Genomic DNA, 24785 nt, shown 5'->3' on the forward strand with positions numbered 1-24785 from the left:
GAACCGAACACTGATTTTGGTAATAAAATTCAATGATTTGCAAGCGTTGCTCGTTAGTAAGTCTATTCATGATGAAATGTCAAAGCATACTGAGCATCTTTCTCTTTGACACCATGTCTGAAATCCCACGTGATCTGTCAAATACTAATGCATGAAAATCCTAACCTCAAAAAAATCACCCTTTATAAGATTTTATCTTCTGGCAACGCAACTATATTTGAATTGCCATCCATAATCGACCGCTTAAATATGAACTAGAATTTTTTAACTTTTTTTAAATTCTTCGATTTGAGATTTTTTTATTGCACATTATTAATAGATAAGTATTTACATATATAAGTAAATATTAAAAAAAAATTATAATAAAATATAAGCATTTCTTGGCATAAAATAAAGGCCTTACACAAACATTTCTGCATTCCCTCGTCAATCACTTAACATAGACAAAAAAGCCAAATTACAGTAATCGCAAAACTTATCATCATACAAAGAAATTAAAAACGAAAATAAATTTACATATACAGTAGGTGCTATAATACATGAAATAGAGCAAACGCTAGCTAGAGCATAGCATTTCAAATAGTAAAATCGCCCAAGTTTAGTGACAGTTGCAAATGATTCGCATCCCGTTTCTAGCCATTTGCTGACATTTGTAAATCTAACCGAATTTAATGGACTTTTCGGTGGATTTGTTGGATGAATGATTGCGATTGCCATTCTTTAGAATACCACCGACAGCAGCGGGAGAGTGGTTGTGACCGTTGCCATTATTAATGCTGGCACCAGGGCCACCATTAAATGGTGATGATATATTAGCAGAGCCACCACCATTTAGGGAGGTTTTTTGCAATTTCTTTGCCATCTCGGATACTGTAAAGGTATTGAAATTTACATTTTGATATTCAAGCTGGGTCGCTTGTTGTTTCATCTGTTGTTGGGGAGGCGGCGGCTGCTGCTGCTGCTGTGAATGGTGATGATTATGCTGCAGCTGCTGGTGCAGTGGACAATTACGCTGATGTTCCATGGGGGAAGCATTGCTGGTCTTTTTCAACTTTGACCTTGACAAAGTGCTTTGCAACTCACTTTGCAATGTCTCATTTGTGGGTGGTGTGGAAGCGTCATTGCCATCTTGACGCTTAGATGACGAGGATATGAAATCAAACTTTTCGGGTTCTTTGCGTGTAACCTGTTGATGATATTCCCCTATGGTTACTGTGCCCAACCTTAAGGTTTGTCTATTGGCATTATTTGTTGTATTGCTGTTGTGGTTGTTGTTATTCGAAGGGCTGGAAATGCTATTCGAGTTCCTATATTGCATTTCATTTGAACTAAAACCATTTGTGGTGTTGCCTGCCAATGATGATCTGAATGCGACATTGTGTCGATCATTCGCATATGGCGCTGGTGGAGGTGGAGTGTTCATTATTTGGGATTTTTGATAAATATTGGGCTGTCTCAAATTGCTTGCCAGGTGTTCCATGGGCTATTTGCATATTGGAAAAATAAACAAATTCATAAATTAAGCATAAAGTTGTGCATTAAAAGATCATACTTACCGGTGGTTTAGGTATATGACTACTCTGGTTGTTTTTTTCTGGCCTTGCCTGCTGCTGGTGATTTTCCATTGGAGGTTTTGTACCTTGAGCCCTATATGTGGTGGGATCATCCATCATTGTTGTACGATTTAAAGCTTCTTGGCGATCCTGAAACAAGAAAAGACAAGATGCAGATTTCAGATGAAAAAAAACATAATGTGAATTCTCTTTCTGGGGAAGCAAGATTTTGTGGGAGATTTCTTCTGATGGGTTGCTTAAAAACAACAAGTAAAGGCGTAGTAAGTCGACCAGGCCGAATAATATATACGCTCCTCCACGGATCGCTTTGTAAAGTTCCTTACCCGGTCTATCTTTATAGGCAAACAAAGGATGAAAAATAGGAATACCTATGCTATTGGAGCTATATTAGGTTTTGGGCCGATCGGGGCATTAATTGGAAATCGGTTGGTACAGCAGCCATACCAGGCTATGGACCCATTAAGACCATATTTGACACGTATGTTGAAGGTCATAGGAGAAATCGTTGATCAAATTTCAGTCATGTCAGACAAGAACTCCGCCCTATAGGGGCTCAGGAAGTGCAATTGTGAGATCGGTTTATATGGGAGCTATTGGGTTGCCCAAAAAGTAATTGCGGATTTTTTAAAAGAAAGTAAATGCATTTTAATAAAACTTATAATAAACTTTAATCAAATATACTTTTTTAACACTTTTTTCTAAAGCAAGCTAAAAGTAACAGCTGCAGAAAGAATGCAATTACAGAGTCACAAGCTGTGAAAAAATTTGTCAACGCCGTCTATATGAAAAATTCGCAATTACTTTTTGGGCAACCCAATATATCAGGTTACAAATACTAATTTTGCTCATGAATATTCCACCAAGGAACAGGGTCAAACTTCTCACATATCAAAGAGTGCAGTCCGATTCAAGTTTAAGCTCAATGATAAGGGGCCTTCTTTTTATAGCCGGGTCCGAACGCCGTGCCTCAGTGCGACGCCTTTTTGGAGAGAAGTTTTACATGGCATAGTACCTCACAGATGTTGCCAGCATTAGGAGGGTAAAACCACGGCTGAAAATTTTTTCTGATGGTTTCGCCAGGAATCGAACCCAGGCGTTCAGCGTCATAGGCGCACACACTAACCTCTGCGCTACGGTAGTCTCCTATATCGGGTTATAAACCGATGTAGACCATATTTGGTATATATGTTTGAAGATATAGGAGTCATTGTGCAAAATCTCAGCCAAATCGGAAAAGAATTGTACCCTCTAGAAGGTATTTGGGAACTATTGTTGTTGTTGTTGTAGCAGTGTGTTGCACACTGAGGTGGTAGCCCTTGCCGATGAAAGACTCCAAGGCTCATGGGAATGGGGAACTATTGTATTATGATGTTTTCTATGATATTTGACAGACGAGCCAAGTATGGTCCAAATCGGTTCAAAACCTGCTACAATTCCCATATACCGATCACCAAATTTGACTAATTGAGTCAATTGAGACTAATTGTACAATGACTCTTGGAATGATATTGGAAGTTGCAATATATGTGCCAAATATGGTCTTAATCGGTCTAAAACCTGATATAGCTCCCATATAACCAATCTCTGATATGCACTTCTTGTGCCCCTAGGTGGCGCAATTCTTGTCTGATTTGGCTGAAATTTTGCGAAAAAAATTCTCCTGTGATCTTCAATATATGTGCGTTCCTAATATAGCTCCCATATTAACCGATCTCACGCTTTTATTTCCTGAGGCCTTTAATGGTGTCATTCTTATTCGAAGGACACTCAATCGGCCAATAATCTCTTATAGGTCCAATAGCATTGTTACACTTTTTTTGTTTGCCTATAAAAGATCCCGGGAAAAGAACTTGACAAATGCGATCCATGGTGGAGGGATTATGCGATCCATAAGATTCGGCTGGCCGATCTTAGCACGCATTTACTTATTTGGTATTACTCCTAGGCATTCGAAAAAATTTACACAATCAAACTGTGGCATAGAGTTTTTTTTTATTTTATTTTATTTTATTTTAATTTATTTTATTTTATTTCGTTTTATTTTATTTTATTTTATTTTATTTTATTTTATTTTATTTTACTTTATTTTATTTTCTTATTATTTGTTTTTATTCGCTTTAAAACTGCTTAGCGATAGTAAATCATTATAAAGAACTTACCAGCTTTTTTGCAAGTTTATAACCTTGTTATGAAAATGCCACAAGAGGCGCAGGGTTATCTGCTTATCAGAGAATTTTTATTCGTGGAGTATTTGTCTTAAAAATTAGTCATAAAGTGCAAAACTCTGATTCAGAACGAAGCTGGTATACCCAGAGAAATAAGTCTGCTGATATCAGCAAACACTGGCTGCTGATATTAGGTTACATACATTTTTCCCAATTTAAGTGGGTTTTTAGTCTGCTATTATTTGAAATTTTTTGAAAATCATCGAATATTAAAAAATTTAACTCAATTTGGTAACATAGACCTTAAACGATAGTGGTCGTATTCACAAAACTTAATAAAACCTTAAAATAGGTTAATTTGACAGTTATATAAAGGAAATCTTTCAATTAAACCTATTTCAAATGTTCATTAAGTTTGTGAATAAGAACGAAAATGAATACAGCTTTAGCAAACAATTAGTGCTGTCCCATTTTCAACAAACTTTTTGTTGTTACAGCAAACTTTTTTGCTGTTTTTACTAACAAATTTCTCCAAATGTAGAACAGTAATGGTATTTTTTTTTTTGCATTACAAATATGCTCATTATACAGCAAAACTACTTCGCATATATCAATGAGTACTGCTCTTTTAAAGTTTAAGCTCAAAGATACCGGACCTTCTTTTAAATTGCTAGACCCAACAGTGTGCAGCATAGCAATAACACTTATGTAGAAGTTTTATGGTCACAAATGTCCTCTGCACTAGTATACGATCATTAGTGCAACCACCGCTAAACATTATTTCTGATGTTCTCGCTAGAAATTGAACCCTGGCGTTCGGCAGTGGCCACAATTTGGCATTTTAGGGAAAAATGTATCATTAATTTGAATTCTTATATTTTTTGTTCCTCATATTCAGTAAGTTTTGACGAAAAGATATTCAAACCGCATTTATTATAACCACCACCGAAGGATGGGGGTATATTAATTTTGTCATTCCGTTTGCAACACATCGAAATATTCGTCCAGGAACCCTTAAAGTATATATATTCTTGATCGCCATGACAATTTAGCCATCGATCTGTCCGTGCGTCTATCCGCCCGTCCGTCTGTCTGTGGAAAGCACGCAAACTTTCGAAGAATTACAGATAGGCGCTTGAAATTTTGCACAAATACTTTTTATTAGTGTAGGTCGGTTGGGATTGTAAATGGGCCAAATCGGTCCATGTTTTGATATAGCTGCCATATAAACCGATCTTGGGTCTTGAATTCTTGAGCCTCTAGAGAGCGCAATTCTCGCCCGATTTGATTGAAATTTTGCAGGTAGTGTTTTTGCATCACTTCCAACAATTATTTTAAGTATGGTTCAAATCGGAAAATAACCTGATATAGCTGTTATATAAACCGATCTTGGGTCTTGAATTCTTGAGCTCCTAGAGGCCGCAATTCTCGTCCGATTTAAATGAAATTTTGCACGTAGTGATTTGGTATCACTTCCAACAACTGTGTTAAGTATGATTCAAATCGGTTCATAACCTGGTATAGCTGCCATACAAGGTTATGAACCGTATAGCTGCCTTGTATCTTGAGCCTCAAGATGGTGCAATTCTCGTCCGATTTGGCTGAAATAATGCATGGGGTGTTTTGTTATGACTTCCAACAACCGTGGTAAGTATGGTTTAAATCGATTCATAACCTGGTAAAGCTGCCATATAAACCGATCTTGGATCTTGACTTCTTGAGCCGCTAGAGGGCGTAATTCACATCCGATTTGGGAAAAATTTTGTATAACGGCTTCTCCCATTACCTTCAACATACGTGTCCAATATGGCCTGATACAGCTCCCATATAAACCCATCTCCCGATTTTGCTTCTTGAGCCTCTACAAGGCTCAATTCATATCCGAATAGACTGAAATATTACTCAATGACTTCTACAATGTTCAGCATTCAATTCATTTATGGTCCGAATCGGAATATAACTTGATATAGCTCCAATAGCATAACAGTAACAGTTCTTATTCATCATTCTATGTTTGCCTAAAAGGAGATACCACGGAAAGGGTATATAAGATTCGGCCCTGCCGAACATAGCACGCTCTTACTAGTTTTTATACCCACCACCGAAGGATTTTGTCATTTCATTTGCAACAAATCGAAATATCCATTTCCGATCCTACAAAGTATATATATTCTTGATCAGCGTAAAAATCTAAGACGATCTAGCCATATCCGTTCGCCTGTCTGTCTGTTGAACTCATGCTACAGTCTTTCGAAATAGAGATATTGAGCTGAAACTTTGCACAAATTATTGTTTTTGGTCCATACGCAGGTTGAGTTCCAAGATGGGCTATATCGGACTATATGTTGATGTAGCCCCATATAGACCGATCCGCCTATTTAGGGTCTTAGGCCCATAAAAGTCACATTTATTATCCGATTTTGCTGAATTTTGGGACAGTGAGTTGTGTTAGGCCAGTCGACATCCTTCTTCAATTTGGCTCAGATCAGTTCAGATTTGGGTATAGCTGCCATATAGACCGATCCCTCGATTTAAGGTCTTGGGCCCATAAAAGGCGCATTTATTGTCCGATTTTGCCAAAAATTGGGGCAGTGAGTTGTGTTAGGCCAGTCGACATCCTTCTTCAATTTGGCCTAGATAGGTCCAGATTTGGATATAGCTGCCATGTAGACCGATCCTTCGATTTAAGGTCTTGGGCCCATAGAAGTCGCATTTATTGTCCGATTTTGCCAAAAATTGGGGCAGTAAGTTGTGTTAGGCCACTCGACATTTTTCTTCAATTTGGCCTAGATCAATCCAGATTTGGATATAGCTACCATATAGACCGATCTCTCGATTTAAGGTCTTTAGCCCATAAAAGCCACATTTATTATCCGACTTTGATGAAATTTGGGGCAGTGCGTTGTGTTAGGCCAGTCGACATCCTTCTTCAATTTGGCCCAGATCGGTTTCGATATTGCTGCCATATAGATCAATCTCTCGATTTAAGGTCTTGGGCTCGTAAAAGACGCATTTATTGTCCGATTTCGCCGAAATTTGGGGCAGTAAGTTGTATTGGGCCTTCAACATTCTTCTTCAATTTGACTCAGATCGGTCCAGATTTGGATACAGCTGTCATATAGTGCAATCTCTCATTATAATGTTTAGGACTCATAAAAGGCGCATTTATTGTCCGATTTGGGACAGTGAATTGCATTAGGCTCTTCAACAACTTTCTGCAATTTGGCCCAGATTGATCCAGATTTGGATATAGCTGCCATGTAGACCGATTTAAGGATTTGGATCGAAATTTGGGACAGTGAGTTGTGTTAGGCCCTTCGACAGCCCTCTTCGATTTGGCCCAGATCGGTTCAGATTTAGATATAGCTACCACATAGACCGATCTTTCGTTTTTAAGTCTTGGGCCCATTAAAAGGCACATTTATAATCCGATTTCGCTGAAATTTGATACAGTGTCTTATGTTAGGCTTTTGACATCCGTGTCGTATATGGTTCAGATCGGTCTATATTTGGATATGGCTTCCAAAAAGACCAATATTTTGTTCTTCAAAATTGAACAATGACTTGTACTTATTAGACCTCTCAATATTCGTGTCGAATTTGGTGCAAACCGGACCATATCTAGATAAAGCTGCTATGGGGGCATAAATTATGCATTTTCACTGGAATATGACGAAAGGTGGTTTACATATATACACGAGGTGGTGGGTACCCAAAGTTTGGCCCGGCCGAACTTAACGCCTTTTTACTTGTTCTTTTTTAATCCATCCTCTTTTTAAATTGCTTACAAATGTGCCTCGTGGTAAGCGAGCTGACAATATGTTTTTGGTACGTATTTGAAATATTCTTGAGTGTTATCTTAGAAGTCAATCTTAGCATTATCTTTCCTCTTTTCTTCTCATTTCTTTTATTTTCTTTAATAAACGACATTAGATTAGTTTGTATTGCATTTTACTAATTTGCTTGATTACAAATTTAACTAATTTGAAAAAAATTTTTTTTTTTTTCAAATTGACACTAATTTTTTGCCACGCAATTCCAACATCATTCACTGCATAAATCTGGTCTTTTGCAACCGAGTGTTATTAACCGGCTCAAAGTTGCTACATGTGAAGGTGGCCACATACCTCGTAAGTACTGATCGTAACCAAACATTTGCCATTGCGAGCGGGTTTCATTGTAGCGTGCACTGACGCTGTTGCCTCATTGTCAAAATAGTTTTGCATAGTTAGTTTTGTATTTGTTTTTGTTTTCGTTTTTTTTTTTCTATGTTTTTATGTTTTCCTTTTTGACTTGGTTATTAATTTTTGTTAGGCTAAAATTTTTCTCTTTTTCTCGATAAATTTAAATTCACTGTGGTGGAGTTTTGAGCGGAGTTTGACTAACGGCCAACAAACAACGTCATCAAAGTAACAACGTCTAAGCAAGCGAACGCACGACACTCCTAACACTTCAACGTTTCGAATTGAAATAAATAATTATTAATTATATCTATTGTTTTTGTTTTGTTTTGTTTTAACTTTGCTAAAATGTTGTCAGATTTTTGTTGCCTCTTATCACCCATCCAGCCATCCATCCGTCCATTCATTGAGTGCTTGGGTTATTACATTCTGCGGGCATGTGTTGTTTAGGGGGCTACGGCCCAAAGATAAGATAAAATTTATAACAACTGGAAGATGTCACAAAAACCAACAACGCACCAACATCAAAAATAAGAAGAAAAATAAAACGCGGAACAACAAAAATGTGTGATTCATATTTCATTGCATTTTCTGCAAAAATTTCTTGTTGGCCCAGTGCAGGCTGAGAAATCCCTATTTAGGAATTTGACTATGCTTTTGTGCTTGGCCTCAAATGAAAATGATATCATTTTATGGCCTACTTTATGACTTTCCCGAATGAAGAGAGCCAATTGTCATGTGATAACACAACAACTGTCATTTAATAATAATTTCCCTCCCTCTGCTGTCGGACATAAAGCGCCAGCAACAAAACAAAAGCTCTTTTTCTAATGCATGCATTAACAGTTAATTGTTGGCAATTGCCGTTGAGCTTGCAGCCACCAACTAACTGCTGGTTGCCTTGTCACAATCAAATTTGAGTTAATGGATATAACTGTGCCTCTCTCTCTCTCTCTGTCTCTCTGTTGCTCACTCTCTCATAACAGTGGTTGCATCTGCTGGGCTTTACAAGTCACGTCAATGGCATTGTTAAGCCTACTTAAATACTCTGAATAGGCTTTGTTTTTGTAACGGTTATTTGTGTGTTGTTATTTAACTTTTAAATTTCCAAATTTTAATCGCTTCATAAGGTAGGTACTATTAGTGCAGGGGGACGAACCCTCCCCCTTATGCCAAAAACACAACCCAAAATCAAAAGTGGACCGATCGGGACAATATAAGTATCAAATAAAAGGTATTGGAGAGTAGAATACGAATATGGTATTAAAATTTGAGTCTTAGTACCCATCGGGCAGCCCCAACCCCAAAACTGCCCCAAACAGACATATTAGACGTTCATTTAATATGGGGCTCAAATGAAAGGTAGTCGGGAGTAGATTTCGAATCTGGCATACAAAAACGCCATTAGACCCATTATGACTATATGATACTTGGCTGAACCGATTTTCTTAACATTTTCATAGATTGTGTACGTTTGCCTGAAGGAAACATAGGCTATATAATTTTTCGATATGGTAGAAGCGGACCTTCCCCTTTATCGCAAAAACGCCACCCATATCCGAAAGTTGTCCGATGGGCACAATTAAGGAATCAAATGAATGGTTTTGGAGACCAGAACATGAATATGGTATTAAAACTTGGATTCAAATACCCACCGTACATTCAGGGCGAAGTGTCCCCACCCTAAAAAGATATTAGAGAGTTAAAGAAGGCACAGCGGAGCGGGCCCGGTTCGGCTAGTTCTAATACAAAATGTAATCAAACTAAGTGTTAAAATAATGTTTGATTGTTTCTAGGAACTCAAGAAAATTTCAGCCAATCTGGGAATGGATTTATATGGACACTATATTGAGATTCCATTGCAGGATATTGTCCGGCTTGTTTAGTGCTGCATATTCAAAGAATAGTATAGAAAAAAACATTTAAAATTCAGCAAAAGTGTGTTGTTGCTAGAAGCATTTGACTGGTTTCCCGAATCGCGATTTCATTTTCGACCAAACAAGAAAAATCATCAGCGGGAGATGTCAAATGGATCATGGTGCTTTGCAACCAACCAAACGATGGACACTATATATTGTATTGCCTTAAAAGTAATTGCGGATTTTTTAAAAGAAAGTAAATGCATTTTTAATAAAACTTAGAATGAACTTTAATCAAATATACTTTTTTTACACTTTTTTCCTAAAGCAAGCTAAAAGTAACAGCTGATAACTGACTGAAGAAAGAATGCAATTACAGAGTCACAAGCTGTGAAAAAATATGTCAACGCCGACTATATGAAAAATCCGCAACTACTTTTTGGGCAACCCAATACATACCAATTTTCGCCTCGGTAGTTTGCTGGATGGCGACGGAGAACAAGTGAGAGTAAAGTCATTCAGAGAACATATTCTCTTGGCATAGGCGGGGCGTTGAAAAACATGTCTACACTCAACAAAATTTGTTATTCAAAACAGCAAAAATGTTTGCTTAAACAGCAGTTTGTTTGTTTGTTTGTTTGTTTGTTTGTTTGTTTATTGAGTGTAACACCAGCACAACAAGATTATATCTTATATGTTAATGTGCTGATTCGCAATAGAGTATATAAAATAATGATTATTCTTTTTAAAAGGATATTAACTAATCTTAACATTTTAAATTATAGTAGTAAATATTAAGGACATTTAAAGAAAAATAATTCGTAGTTCATTTAAAAAATTTAAATAGCTCATTTTTGAATGAAGTTGCATTGCTTATGCTCTGTATGTTGGGAGGTAGGTTGTTCCAGAGACGCGTACTATGTACAATGTACTGTCGTTCAGAGGTTTGTGTGGCAAATCGTGGTTGAATGAGTTTTAGGCCACGGTTGGATCTGGCGAATTTCAGATGTTTGTGTAGGTATTCAGGTTCTTTTGTGTAGATTACCTTGTGCAGAAGAAGTAGACATCTGACATTCAGTAAGTTTGAAAAAGTTAAGTTAAATATTTGGTATGTAAATTGTGATATACGAGCTTGTCGACTTTTGTTAAACACATATCTTGCAATATCATTGTAAGCAACATTAAGCTTTCTACTGGTGTCTGCATCACAATTCGCAAATATCTCGCATCCATATAACAGTGTGGGAATTAAATAACTTTTTGCAAGTAACATTCGGATGTGAAAAGGAGTTGACAAGCGAACAGTCCATAAATTTCGCAGCATCCCACGTACTTTGCCAACTGTTGCATTAATGTGATTTGTCCACGTTAGGGTTGAATTAAAAGTCAATCCTAAATTTGTGGCTACTTGTACAAGATTCACTACAGAGTTACCAATTTTCCCAACGAGATCATCAGTTATTGTCACATTTCTTTTACTTATCAGAATCAGTTTGGTTTTGGATGGATTTAAACATAATGCATTATTAACAGCCCAACAATGTATTAAGTCTAAATCAATATTTATGTTAGACACACAGGTTTGGATATCTTTCAGTTTGCAGTATGTGTAAAGTTGGACATCGTCAGCATACATTTGGATTTTAGATGTTGCAGGCACATCAGGCAGATCATTTATATACATGGAAAATAAAAGTGGGCCAAGGATAGAACCTTGAGGTACTCCTTTAAGGACATTCAGAGAGTTAGACCAACTATTGTTATAAAAAACAGACTGCGATCTTTGCGTCAAATATGATGATATCAGCTTGCAAGACGTCTCGGAGAAATTAAATAATTTCATAAGTTTTAGGACAAGAATATTATGGTTTACAGTGTCAAAGGCCTTACTGTGATCCAAAAGAAGGAGAAAGGATATCATTCCGTTATCCATACTTTGACGAAGGTTTTCAATTACATCAATCAGAACAGTGGTACAACTTCTTTTCTTTCTAAATCCAGATTGCCAGTTAGATAACAAATTTTCAGATTTCAGAAAATGCTCAATTTGGTTAGCCATTATGCGTTCCAGTGCTTTAGACAGGTATGGTAAAATGGCGATGGGACGGTACTCATTTTTTGATTTGCGAATAGGTACAATTTTTGCATGTTTCCATTCAAGCGGAAAAGTGGATTTAGTTAGAACAGTGTTAAATATATATGTTAAATATGGCAGAATCTTTGGCACAATTATTTTAATAAATCGTGGATTTATTTCATCAGTTCCGATCGCATTAGATTTAATGGACAGAATGCTGTGTAGAACCTCAGTTTCATTTACACAGCGAAAGGAAAAAGGATTTTCAACAGCTACCATGCACATATTTTCATATATATTTTCAGTAGGATAGACAGTGTTTATTGAAACAAAATTCTCATTTAGTTCATTTATGTTCATGTTGGGTTCCAGCTGAGTATTGCGTTTTTCTCCAACGCCAATTTTTCGTATCTCATTCCATTTAGAGCGACTATTAACAGCATTCTGAAATTTATTATGAAAATACAATGTCTTTGCCTCAGTTATACACTTTCCAACAGCTCTTCTAGCATTTTTAAAATGTTCATGTAGTTGTGAGGTTCTAAAACGTTTCCAACGTCTATATGAAAAGTTTCTTTCATCAATCAAAGTTTTTATTCGCTGGTTAAACCAAGGTGGTTGTGAATATTTAATTGTTATTGTTTTCTCTGGAACACATCGATTGTATATTGAACAGATATGATTTTGAACAAATGATATTTGTTCATCCACAGAGTCAAAATGATAAATTGAGTCCCACGGTACTTCATCAGTAAGGTGATTCAGTAAATTGTAGTTTATTTTCTTAAAATCGCGGTAGGTAATTCTGTTGTCTTGATAGGTCATGACGTAGTTATATGTTAGAAACAGTAGGTCATGTTTAGAAAAACCAGGTGCAGCAAGTTGGTCATAAAACAAAACATTTGCAACATTGTTAACAAAAAATATATCCAGAATGCTGGATGAATGACTCGTAAAATGGGTGGGCACAGAAGTGTTAGTTGGTACTAAGCCCAACAGCTCCATCGAACTGGAAAAATGAGATTCAGACAATATATTGCTATTAAAGTCACCAGCTATAGCTATATTGTTGTAAGAAAACGAGATTGTTTCGATACAAGATAGGAGCATGTCATATGGTATATTGTTGTGGGGCCTGTAAACACAGCCAATCAGCATCTTCTCATTTGAATAACAGTTTATTTCTAGAAATAGGTATTCAATGCTGTCACCTTGTGATGACATACATTTAACAGTCGCATGTAGTCCAGATTTCAAAAATATAGCAACACCGCCACCATGACTTTGCCTATCGGCTCTAAATATGTTATATCCTGGTAAGGTATATATATTATCGCATATATCCGGGCGAAACCAAGTTTCAGATACACATATGGCATCTATAGCAGAATTCACAAAAGTATCTCGAAATTCATCCATTTTATTGTTCAAACTTTGTGCATTTATATGAACAATTGTAAGCCCAGGCATTTGGTTCTTAAAAATCTTCAGCATCAATTTGAGATTATCTCTGGAACCGCAAGAAGTGTCACTTGACATATGTAATACGCATAAGCAATGCTAACAGTATGAATAGTTGACTTAAGTGCTGAGCTGTATTAAGGAAATTCGATTTAAATAGAGGCAAAACATATATATGATAACATAGAAAAAGGCATAGTAAAGCGAATATATAGTAACATACAATTAAAATTATTATATTAAATTTAATATGACACCAAAATATTTCAGGACTCAATATGGGCAACTGGTCTTTCAGGTGTTTCACGAAAGAGATTGGTAAGTTGCTCTATGTTTTCAACAAGCGTAGGGGAATCAGATCCAGGCCGTCTTACATAAACAAGGCCACGAAGCGAAAAAACAGACTCCAGATGTTTTTGTCGCTTAAGCTTCAGTGCATTTTGAAAAATTTTGTAATTATGGTTTGTCAGGTTCTCATTTATATAGAACGGTTTATTAGAGTCAAAACCTGCATGACTCAATACCAGGTTTGAATTAATTGATTTTCTAAACCTCGCAATATTTTTTAAGACAAAGTTTTTGTCAAATGGCGTTGCTAAATGAACCATAATTACAGAGTCTGAAGAGTTATTCTGGTTACGAACGTTGTCCAGACGGTACATAGCTCTAATCGTTGGGATCGCTATGTTAATTGTGTCACAAATATTTGCAAAAATTTGGTACAGGTTCTCCCCATTTTCGGAAGGTATGCCATTTATTCTCAGATCGCAAGCCACTTGGTTGTTTTCAAATTTTTGCTGATTTGCTTTCAGTAATTGAATTTGATTTTTCATTTCAGTCATTGTATTTTCCATACCATCAATTTTGTCCACGACTGTTGTTACTTTGTCAACCCTTTCATTGAGTTTCACATATTTTTCATTTAATTTAGATATCTCGCACTTGATGTCGGCCATACTCTTATCTATGACAGCTAAGAGACGCGACTCAGTTTCAGATAAAAGAGATTTTAAAAGCTCTGTTTGCTTCTCAAATCTCTTATCGATTAACATAAGCATTCGGTGTGGAGAGTCATAATTTGAAAGCCGCGGAGTTTTGTTGACACTTTCCTCACTTATGCTCATCCCCTCTCTCATTCGTTTTGGCGCCAACAACAGAGACTCTCCAGGAGAAATATTGTTGTTGGATGAAGATATTATTTTTGTCTGCTGAAAATAGGGGAGCAGCATTACTTACTGCTATTTCAACCAAAAAATCTGATGTTTTGAGTACACAAGTCTTCTGAAAAAAAATGGTATGCTAATTTTTATGATGTCGGGCTGTAACGGAGTTAGGCGAAATGAAAGGGCAGACAATTTGGCGGTGAAAGCCAGAGAACCGCCGTCAATAAGCTTGGTTAATCCGAAGCCTTTCGGGTCGACGCAGTCCGAGTGGGCGACTAATGCGCATGCAACATTGTGGAACTGCGAAACGGTCGGTAGGACGGCGAAAATCCTATGGTGGGCTCCAGATCGTGAGAAGACGAGGCTATTAATGAAAGGAAGCAAGAAAGAGGTCAGTATAGCTATTGGTATCATAACGGGAAACATAGGACTACAAGCTCACTTATGTAAAATCGCTGCTGCAAGTGATAGCATGTGTAGGGCATGAGGGGAAGATGATGAGACGTTGGAGCATTTCCTTTGTCACTGCCCGGCTTTCGCGTCCAACAGATACCGGCACTTAGGGGGAGACACAATATCAGACATGAACCAACTTAGGGGAGAGGTATTGAAAACAATTAAGGATTTTGTAAGTAGCACGGAATTCCTAACTTAAAGTTTTCTTTTTAAAGGTTACTTTATAGTTTTTAGAACGCACAACAAACCGATTACTGGCTTAGGTGTATGTCCATAGTGGCATGAGGCGGATTAATATCTGCACTCTCTTTTCAACCTAACCTACTTTTTATGGTTGCCTATTACTTATTTTGATCACTTTAGGTATTTTATAGAATTTTTTTAGAAATTCTGCTAAGTTCGCCCGGGTCGAATCTTGGTGAATCTATGGGGGTATACTAATCTAGTTATTTCGTTTGTAACACCTCGAAATATTCGTCGGAGACCCCATAAACCAAATATATTCTTGATCCTCTTGACTTTCTGAGTCGATCTAGCCATGTCCGTCCGTGTGTCGACATCACGATAGAGGACGAAAGCGTAAAGCTTCCAGAGGCACAGATTAACTAATATCAATGTAGGTCGTTGGGAATTGCAAATGGGCCATATCGGTTCATATTTAGATATAGCTCCCATATAAACCGATCTCCCGATTTGACTTCTTAAGCCCCTGGAAGCTGCAATTTTTTTCCGATTTTTTTGCATGCAGTGTTCTGTTATAACTTCTAACAACTGTGCCAAGTACGGTCCAAATCGGTGTATAACCTGATATAGGTCCCATATAAACCGATCTACCGATTTGACTTCTTGAGACGCAATTTTTGTTCGATTTGGCTGAAATTGAGCATGCAGTGTTTTGTTATGACTTCCAATAACTGTGCAAAGTACGGTTCAAATCGGTCTATAATGTGATATAGCTCCCATATAAACCGATCTCCCGATTTGACTTCTTAGGTCCTTACAAGCCGCAATATTTGTCCGATTTGGGTGAAATGTTGCATGTGGTGTTCTGTTATGACTTCCAAAAACTGTGCCAAATACGCTCCAAATGAGTCTATAACTAGATATAGCTCCCATATAAACCGGATCACCCTTATTGGGTTCCTAGAAGCTTTAATTTTTGCAGGTTTGACAGAAGCTTGGTATGTAAAATAACATAGTGCCCTTCAACTAGACTTATTTTGTATCAATTTTTATAAGAATTCATGGTGGTGTTTTCCCAAGATTCGGCCCGTACGAACTTAGCACGCTTTTACTTGTTTGCCTCTAACATCCCCTTCATAATTAAGCAGCAGTCATTTTCAGCAAACAACAGACTTTTCAGCAGTTAGCCTGCTACTCGAAAATTGTAGTACTTCTGCTGTAATAGCCGAATTACTGCTATCAAATTAACTACTAATATTCAGCAGTCAGTGTTTGCTATGTTCAGCAAACTTTTTTCTCAAGCGGTAAAGTCGCCTCATGACCAGTTTTACCGAGGAACAAGTGAATAATTGCTTCGAAATGTTAAATCCAATTTTCGTTGGATTTGGCTCGTCGATTGTTGTTTTATTTTGGGCCACTTGTGACGATCTTGGTAACGTAGTTTGAAGCACCACGATTGTAATTTTTTAATATTTGTTCGCACTAGTCGACACGAGCCTTTCATGGATATTTCTCAAACTGTGCGGAATCTAACGAGAACATATCTTTTTTACGGCATGGTGTTCATGCAATATCGAATGTATTTTAGTGGAAGAAACGCCAAATGTTCTCTGATAAAACGGCCGTTTTTTGGATGGCCATGGGACATTGAGCGAGCATCGGCCCAACTGGATTTTTATATCAGTTTTTCACAGAGCTAGAGGATGGTGATTTATCGCCATGCAAACACTTAATTTCATAAATGCACGCTTGTCGTGTTAATCCACGAATCATTTTGCACATTGTGGAAAATGGTCGCACGAAATGTTTACGAGTCAATTCCATTATTTGTCTAATTAATTTTCTCAAGTCACTATAAACAACCCAAATGATGACTTGGCAACACTTGGGCCACCACCAAGTGTTGCCAGGTCAGAAACCATATAGTAGCCCTCGTATTACTAAGTTTCAAGTGGAGAGTCTCAGTGAGAGGCCAGGCGGAACCGACTCTTGCACAAATATTGAGTGTCTATGATGCTCGATATGACAAGGTGACTTATTGGCGCCTTTTAATAATCAATGGTCTCCCGTTTCCGCGGCGACCGGTCCTTTGGACCGGAACGAGCTTATCACCTACAGGAGCTTGAAGAGGGTCGCCACCTCCGCATAATTAAGCTCAATTAAAGAGCCTCCTTTTTTGTGCCGAGTACGAACCAGCGTCCCCAGCGACATCACTTGGTACAGAAGTTTTAACATGACAGGATACCTCCGCTAAGGGGATAACCACCACTGAACATTTTTCTGACGTTCACACCGGGTTTGAACCCAGGCGTTTAACGTCATAGGCGGACATGCTAATGTCTGTGCCACGACGGACTTTCGTATTGCCATCTGGTATTTCATGCAGATGCGGTAATTGGCTACCGGGTGAATGTAGTCCTTGGAGAAAGACCGCCTCCCATTGCACCTGAAGAAATCGACATCACCCGGTAAACCAGAGTAGTTCTGGCTCAATTACGTTCCTGCAGTTGCAGCCGCCACAATTCCTACAGAGCAAGGATTGATGCCGAAGTGCAAGATGTATGTCCCGGTTGTAACCATGGACAGCACGATACATGTCACCTGTTTGACTGCCCGGCCAGACCCACTCGACTCAGATCCAGATCCCTGTGGACGCACCCCATCTTAGTCGCCGAGTTCCTGGGTCTTGACACTCAGCAGAATCAAGCGGACGAAAGATAGAACACAATAAACTGCTACAACAACAACCAAGTGGTGTCGCTATGCTGCAGGCTGTGCGGACTCGGCATAAAAACGAGGCCCCTTTTCATTAACCTTTAAACTTTAATCAGACTGCACTCATGGATATGAGAGAAGTATCCCCTGTTCCTTAATGCAATGTTCATGGGAAATTTAGTATGAATGCATATCGTCCTCTTGCGGCGCCTCTTTATTCGTTGCAAAGTTTCCAGGAAAATGTGTATCCAAGAGTAGTTTAGATTTTTTCCTTACCTTGTCTTCCGTTTCCGAATCCCGAAATCCATTTCGGAACATTCGCTTGTGGGCCTGTTTGAACTCATTCATAAGGGCACTGTGTTGATCGCCAGCACCATTGAGAGCATTCTGGCTTTTCAAGTTCTTTTGTTCATTTATTGTTGTCAGGACATCATTACGTTGGGATGAGGTCTGACAACTGGGTTGGCGTTTCTGGAATTATCAAAGAGAGAAAATTATTGGCAATTGCCTTCTCTTAGTTATAAACATATTTTAAAACTTACCGCCTTACGTTTTTTCAGCTCCTCCGTAATGGCATTTGAGAGACTACAGCCGTCAGCTGATGAAGTACCCAAGATCTCCTTTGTATCCGCTACAGCACCACCACCATTCTGGGAGTTGGGTAACTCATTTATGGCCACATAATTACCCAGCGATGCATATCTTTGCATGGTAGAGGCTAAACCTCCCAATTTTACATTTCCCTCTTTGTTGGAAAAATTATGGCTACTGGAATTGTGGGACATAGCTGGGGGAGCAGCTGGGTTTTGCATGGCAAACGGTGGGGGTATAGGAGGTGAATTTCGTTGCACCTCCGCATAGGGCTGATTATTTTTCGTTAATGTAGCAGCATTGTAATCATAGGTTGAGCCCGTCTCCGTTGAATTCCTAAGAGTATCGGTGCTGCTGTTTTGCTGTGAATTGGACACAAAAGTATTGTTAATCGAAGTTCCGCTCTCGGAGAGTTTTATAATGGTCTTATTGATTTCCTTGTGGGGTTTGGTGGTATTCGTCAAGGTGGCATTAGGTCTTGTAGTGGAACTGGAATCTGCCTCCACTGACCGCATGGACCTTTCTGCATTAGATTTTGATCTTGATCTAGGTTCATTCTCATACAAAGCCTGATTCCAGGAATTATGTTTGTTGTCATTCCCCGATTGATAAGGTGGTGAGTGTGGTGCCACCACACTTGACTCTTCTCTTACCGAAGTCAATCGCTTCGATTTCACATCTCCCCAACATGGACTTTGATCTCCTGTTACTGAACTTGCCGAACTATTGTAACCACTCGATTCGCCGGGGAATAAATCACATCCTGCACCCTTATGCACTGTCATATCCAATTTATTGGAGCTTTTCATTACGGCCACCGCCTCGCTGAATAGAACATCGGAGAAATCTATGCTGTTAACGGTTAATATTTGATCTCCTGGTCTTAGACCTGCCTCTCGTGCCACACTCTTCTCCTTGGTGAATTGCACAAATATACCCGGTTTCCATTCGGGACCTTTGCAAATGCCTAGACCCAATTTGGTACGAGGTGCAACATTGAGGACAATATTTACCACTCGCTCATTGCGGTTGCGCAGGCCTGAGTGTTCCGTGCTGGTGGTCGACTGGAAGGAACATTCGGAAGGTGTGCTGCTGATGCTGGGAGTCTTGACCACACTCCACGAAAGACCGTCAGAGTCATTGCTAGAGAGAGAGAGAGAGAGAGAGAGAGAACAGAATATTATCATCAATTTTATTTTAATTCTTAACCAGTAAATACGCTCCACTGTTATAATCATTTGTCAAGTTCTCTGCAGGTCATAACAAAGAAACCCCAATCGTGAGATCTATTCGGACCAGTCTCGGTATAGGTCTAGTCTAGGTATACATGTTTGCGGTCATGGCAAAAGTTGTGGTGAAAAAATACACCTAAATCGGGGATGAAGTATAATCGAGGCACAAGAAGTATAATCGAGGGTCGGTTAATATGCAAGCTATATCAGATTATGGCCCAATTACAATCCCAACCGACTTACACCGATAAGAAGTATTTGAGCTGCTTAATTATGTTTTGTAACTGGAAGCAGATGAGGATGCGGCCCTTAGTCCTTACACTCATGGTCAAAAACATCTGTTTTTGGTGTAAGCTTATGGCGAAGGAACAAAAATAAAACAAATTTGCAGTCGAGCAATCTAGGGGAAAAGCCCTACCCAAACGGGCATGTTTACCAATTGGAAGAAATAAGATATCAAATAAAAGGTATCTGGTTATAGAGCACGAATCTGATGTCCAAATGTGGCGCAAGTGTCTGGGAAACTATTCAACCCAAACAAAAATTACCAACGGAGATGTAGGCCGAGCTAAAAACTCGGCGAACACCCCACCTAAACGGGCACTGATTTCGACAAATCGGGTATCAAATGAAATGCATTTAGTATAGGAGTATGAATCTAATATCGAAATTTGGCCCCAAGAGTCAGGGGGCCATTCCAAGCCCCAAAAAAATAGCGCAATGGAGATGTAGGCCGAGCGAGACAGTATACTTCTCATGTGACTCCGTATGAATCTGATATGAATATTTGGGATGCAGTATCTGGGACTGGAAATAGCCGAAGTCGCCATCCGGGTGCCAAAAATGGGTGCAATTGATCACCGCATCAATGGCCTCATCGGCAGCGGAGAGGGAATCCATGTTGCCCCTCCCAGTGATGGGCAGAGGTGGAAATAAGTCTGCGAATTCCTAAAGGGCACCATATGGAGAAGCGACTGTGCATCTAACCGCACTTAATTCCGGAGAACAAAGAAGGGCCTTCGTCTTCCCACCAGCTATCTGCGCCAGTAAGCTGTTGAAGACTAGCAGACTTCTGATTGGATTGACGATTTGTCGGCTTAAATATAAAGGCAAGAGGAAACGCTGCTTCAGGTGTTTTGGAGCAGAACGTCTACAGTGGGAATGCAAAGGATCCGATAGAAAATTAATGGGACTATGCATTAAATGTTGCAAGAGTGAACACAAGATGCAGAAGAGCACTAACCCTAACTAATGTTGAAGTGTAAAGTCTGCAAATCGCTACTTTAGAGCGTTAACTCCAATTTTGACGTAGCTTATTTTGTTTATTTATTTTTTTCTGGCTTAGTGGGGTCGTCAATAACCAAAATACCCGTTGTTGGTCAGGAGGAAAGTCACGAATCAAAACTCCATCCACAAAAAATAACTGTTTTGTGCGGTTTGCATGAAAGTGGCGTCATTGGGTCGTACTTCTTGGTCTACGATGTCAATCGTCACGTTATCGTGAATGAACAACGCTACAGCATCAGCTTACTGATTTTTTTTTTTTGACCCGGCCGAACTTTGTGTACCCACCACCTCGGGAATATATGAAAATAAACCACCTTTCGTCAAAAACCTGTGTAAAAAGCTATATCCAAATCTGGACCGATCTGAGCCAGATTGAAGAAGAATATTGAAGAGCCTCACACAACTCTCCGTCTCAAATTTCGGCACAATAAATGCGACTTTTATGGGCCCAAAACCTTAAATCGGGAGATCGGTCTATATCGCATATATAAATGTAAATCTTGATTGATCTACGCCAAATTGGAGAAATGTGTCAAGGCGCTTAACTTAACTCACTGTCCCAAATTTCGGCGACATCGGACAATATATGACAGCTATATCCAAATCCGGACCGATCTGGGCCAAATTGAAGAAGGATGTCGAAGGGCCTAACACAACTCACTGTCCCAAATTTCGGGGACATCCGACAATAAATGCGCCTTTTATTGGCCTAAAACTATTAGCAGCTATATCCAAATCTGAACCGATATGGATCAAATTGAAGAAAAATATCGAAGGGTCCAACACAACTCACTGTCCCAAATGTCTGTAAAATCGGATAATAAATGTGGCTTTTATGGGCCTAAGACCCTAAATCGGCCGATCGGTCTACATGGGGGCTACATCAAGATATAGTCCGAAATAGCCCATCTTCGAACTTAACTTGCTTATGGACAAAAATAGAATCTGTGCAAAATTACAGCTCAATATCTCTATTTTTAAAGACTATAGCGTGATTTTAATAGACAGACGGGCGGACATGGCTAGATTGTTCGTTACGCTGATCAAGAATATATACACTTTATAGGGTCGGAAATGGATATTTCGATGTGTTGCAAAGGGAAAGACAAAATTAATACACCCATATCCTTCGGTGGTCCTTCGACTTATGCGTAAGTGAGTAAAAGTTGTCGCGTATGTTCATGACGTGACTATACTTCTCTACATTCAACAGCGAAGTGAGCGACCGAAAATGGTCTACACATAAATCTGTCTAAGACGGATCTTTTCAGAAAAGAGATATAAGGTGTTAACGATGGCCGCTCTCTCTTTTTCGCAGTTGAGAACGTTTTATTTTCTGAAAGCGCAAAATGTCTGAGTATTTTGCAGAACAGGAAAATGAGCTTTAAATTTGTTGAAAGGGCGAAAAAGGCAATTCTTGCCATATAAACCTGTAAGAGAGAGAGAGAGAGAGAGAGGCAGAGATAGATATGGAAGTAAAAACCGCTTGTTATGCTTTGGCTGTATATAGCAATTATCAAACCTAAAATGCTATATGGTGTTGTGATCAGGTGGTCTGATGAATCGCATCGTATCCAAAGCATGACTTGTTTGTGCAGCAGCCACACTGAGGGACGTCGTCCTGACGCATTGTAATGTAACCCCTAATGCCTCTCGACATTGTTGTTAGACTAATAGTTGACCACTACCATGAGGCTAAGGGAGCTTCCTCTTTGGCCAAAGAGGGGCTTTGGAACCCTTGTTAAAAATATCGATATGATAGAGACGATTGGAAGTACAATATCCCTGGTAATAGAAGGTACGTAGACTTATGGACTTACGTGTAACAGATCTCTCAAGGAGAGATCTGCTCGATGAATATGCGCTTGATTTCTATTCTTTTATTTTGTCTCTTTACCTCGGTTCTAATGTCTCATCTACACTACTTTTCTAGCTAGGGTATCAAAATGACCCAGCAGAACTTCCGACTAAACCTTTATATTGGGCTGGCCATTTAGCGTAAACCTAACATTTAATATAATTCCCTATATGTGTATGCGTACATAGGTTTCGTAAAAGTTTTCATCAGTTTTGAAAATAATTTCTTTCTCATTGTCTTGGATCTACTTACTCTTTTGTTGGCAGCATGCCCACACTGCGCACTTTGAGGACCAAGCGATCTTGACTAGTTACAAGTTGACAGAATTCTTTGTGAATGGCATCATCGATTCTAAATCCGTTTATACGCAATATCTGATCACCGATCTGGGGAAGAGAAGAAAGCATAAAAAAGTAACATGAATGCCTAGTGATAGAGATCTAAGAAACATTACAAAGAAATAGGCGGTTTGCCAGGCACGCGAGTCTATGCAGGTAAGATTAGCCTGCTATGAATCATTCATTCATTCGCTCACAACTTTTATTTTTCAAAATTGACCCACTTTTATCAAGAAGAAAATACATTTGTGCAATAAAAAAAAGACATAACAAAACACCACAAGAGAAAGAAACAACAACAACATACGAAATAATCAATGTTGTAATTAACATTCATGTGTGGCCACCTCTCAAGACAATGAGGCAGCAGTGAGTGTACTGTGCCCGCACAATAAATTGTCATAGAATGATGAGCTTAAGCGGTGTGGCAAATGCTTTCATCGATACGTGAAGGCCTCTCCCAAAAATGGTGAAAGATGATGATTCTTTGCAAGAAGAAGCCAAACTTAGAGTGGCCAAAATGAACAACGAACAATTTCAAAGTGGGCAGATAGGTAGCGATGACACTCATTATCGCCCATACCCCCAGACAATTGAATTAAACTTGGGCAAGGTTTTTTGAAAAAGACAATTTCGGAATATTTTGTATATGAAACGCTATAAATAAAACGTAAATTGAAAAAAAAGAATACCATAAACAAATTAGACAAAAAATTTCCAAACACTTTCACCTTTTCTCACTTCATTTTGTACATACATGGCCATCTGGCAGACCTTCGTTTCTCTTTCGCAACTTACCCGCAATCCTTTTTGCTCCGCCTCACTATTGCGATCCACGGTCGACACAAAGAAGCCGGTACCAAATTCCTTGCCTCCTCTCACACAGAATCCATAGGATGGTGTGGCATTGGGCGTCACCAGCACACGTCGCGTGTGTGGCCGAAATAGACGCACCATCCGTATCCGTGTTGATGTTGGTATTGCACACCATGAGGAGGCTGCCGTTGTACCGGTCATCATGTCACTCGATGAGCTAGTCGTCGAACCTTGAAAGCTACTGCAATCGGTAAGTATTGATGTGGCCATGATGATGGGTTAATTTTTTTTGGATTGAATTTTCAATTGGTTGTTGAAAATGTGGGAGCTGAAAAGAAGAAAAAGGGAATATTGCAGTTAAAAAATAAAAAAATAAAATTTTTTTATATTTTTAATTTTTATAAAAAATTAAATAAAATTTTCATTTCGAGTTTTTTGCCTATTAAAATAAATTTTACATTTTTTGTTTGTTTCTCTTTCGAGGCGAGCTCAATGATCGGAGATTTTCTTTGCAAGTGAAAAAGGAAAGCCAGAGATCGCAACACACACCACCACGCAATACAATTATTCCTAAGCCATATTAGAGGTGAAGGCTTCAGTTGTACTTGAAATATTTTATTTTTAAATTCAGTAAAAAAAAATTTTTTCATAAAAATTATTCATATTAATTTTAAAAAAAAATTTTGGCAAAAATTAATTTTCTTAAAAATGAGATTTCTTAATTTTTCTGTGTTTAAATTGAGTATTTTCCAGCTTTTAGCATTTCTATTCGAAGAATGAATGGCAAAGAAAAGAACTCTTTAACATTAAGGCAAGATTTTACTGTTGT

At 38.5% G+C, this 24785-nt stretch overlaps 1 protein-coding gene across 1 annotated transcript; it reads right to left on the reverse strand.

Moving 5' to 3' along the window:
• Positions 1 to 589: 589 nt before the first annotated feature.
• On the reverse strand, positions 590 to 24275 carry LOC106093955 (probable serine/threonine-protein kinase DDB_G0282963). Its single transcript, XM_059367372.1, has 7 exons — positions 23939 to 24275; positions 23055 to 23188; positions 18377 to 19568; positions 18111 to 18305; positions 7867 to 8007; positions 1557 to 1703; positions 590 to 1483 (listed from the first exon to the last, which is right to left on the reverse strand). The coding sequence occupies exons 1-7, from the start codon at positions 24224 to 24226 to the stop codon at positions 659 to 661; spliced, it is 2922 nt and encodes a 973-aa protein (XP_059223355.1). The 5' UTR covers positions 24227 to 24275; the 3' UTR covers positions 590 to 658.
• Between the last annotated feature and the right edge of the window lie 510 nt (positions 24276 to 24785).

This window comes from Stomoxys calcitrans, chromosome 4 (assembly GCF_963082655.1).
Source record: "Stomoxys calcitrans chromosome 4, idStoCalc2.1, whole genome shotgun sequence".
Lineage (NCBI taxonomy): Eukaryota > Metazoa > Arthropoda > Insecta > Diptera > Muscidae > Stomoxys > Stomoxys calcitrans.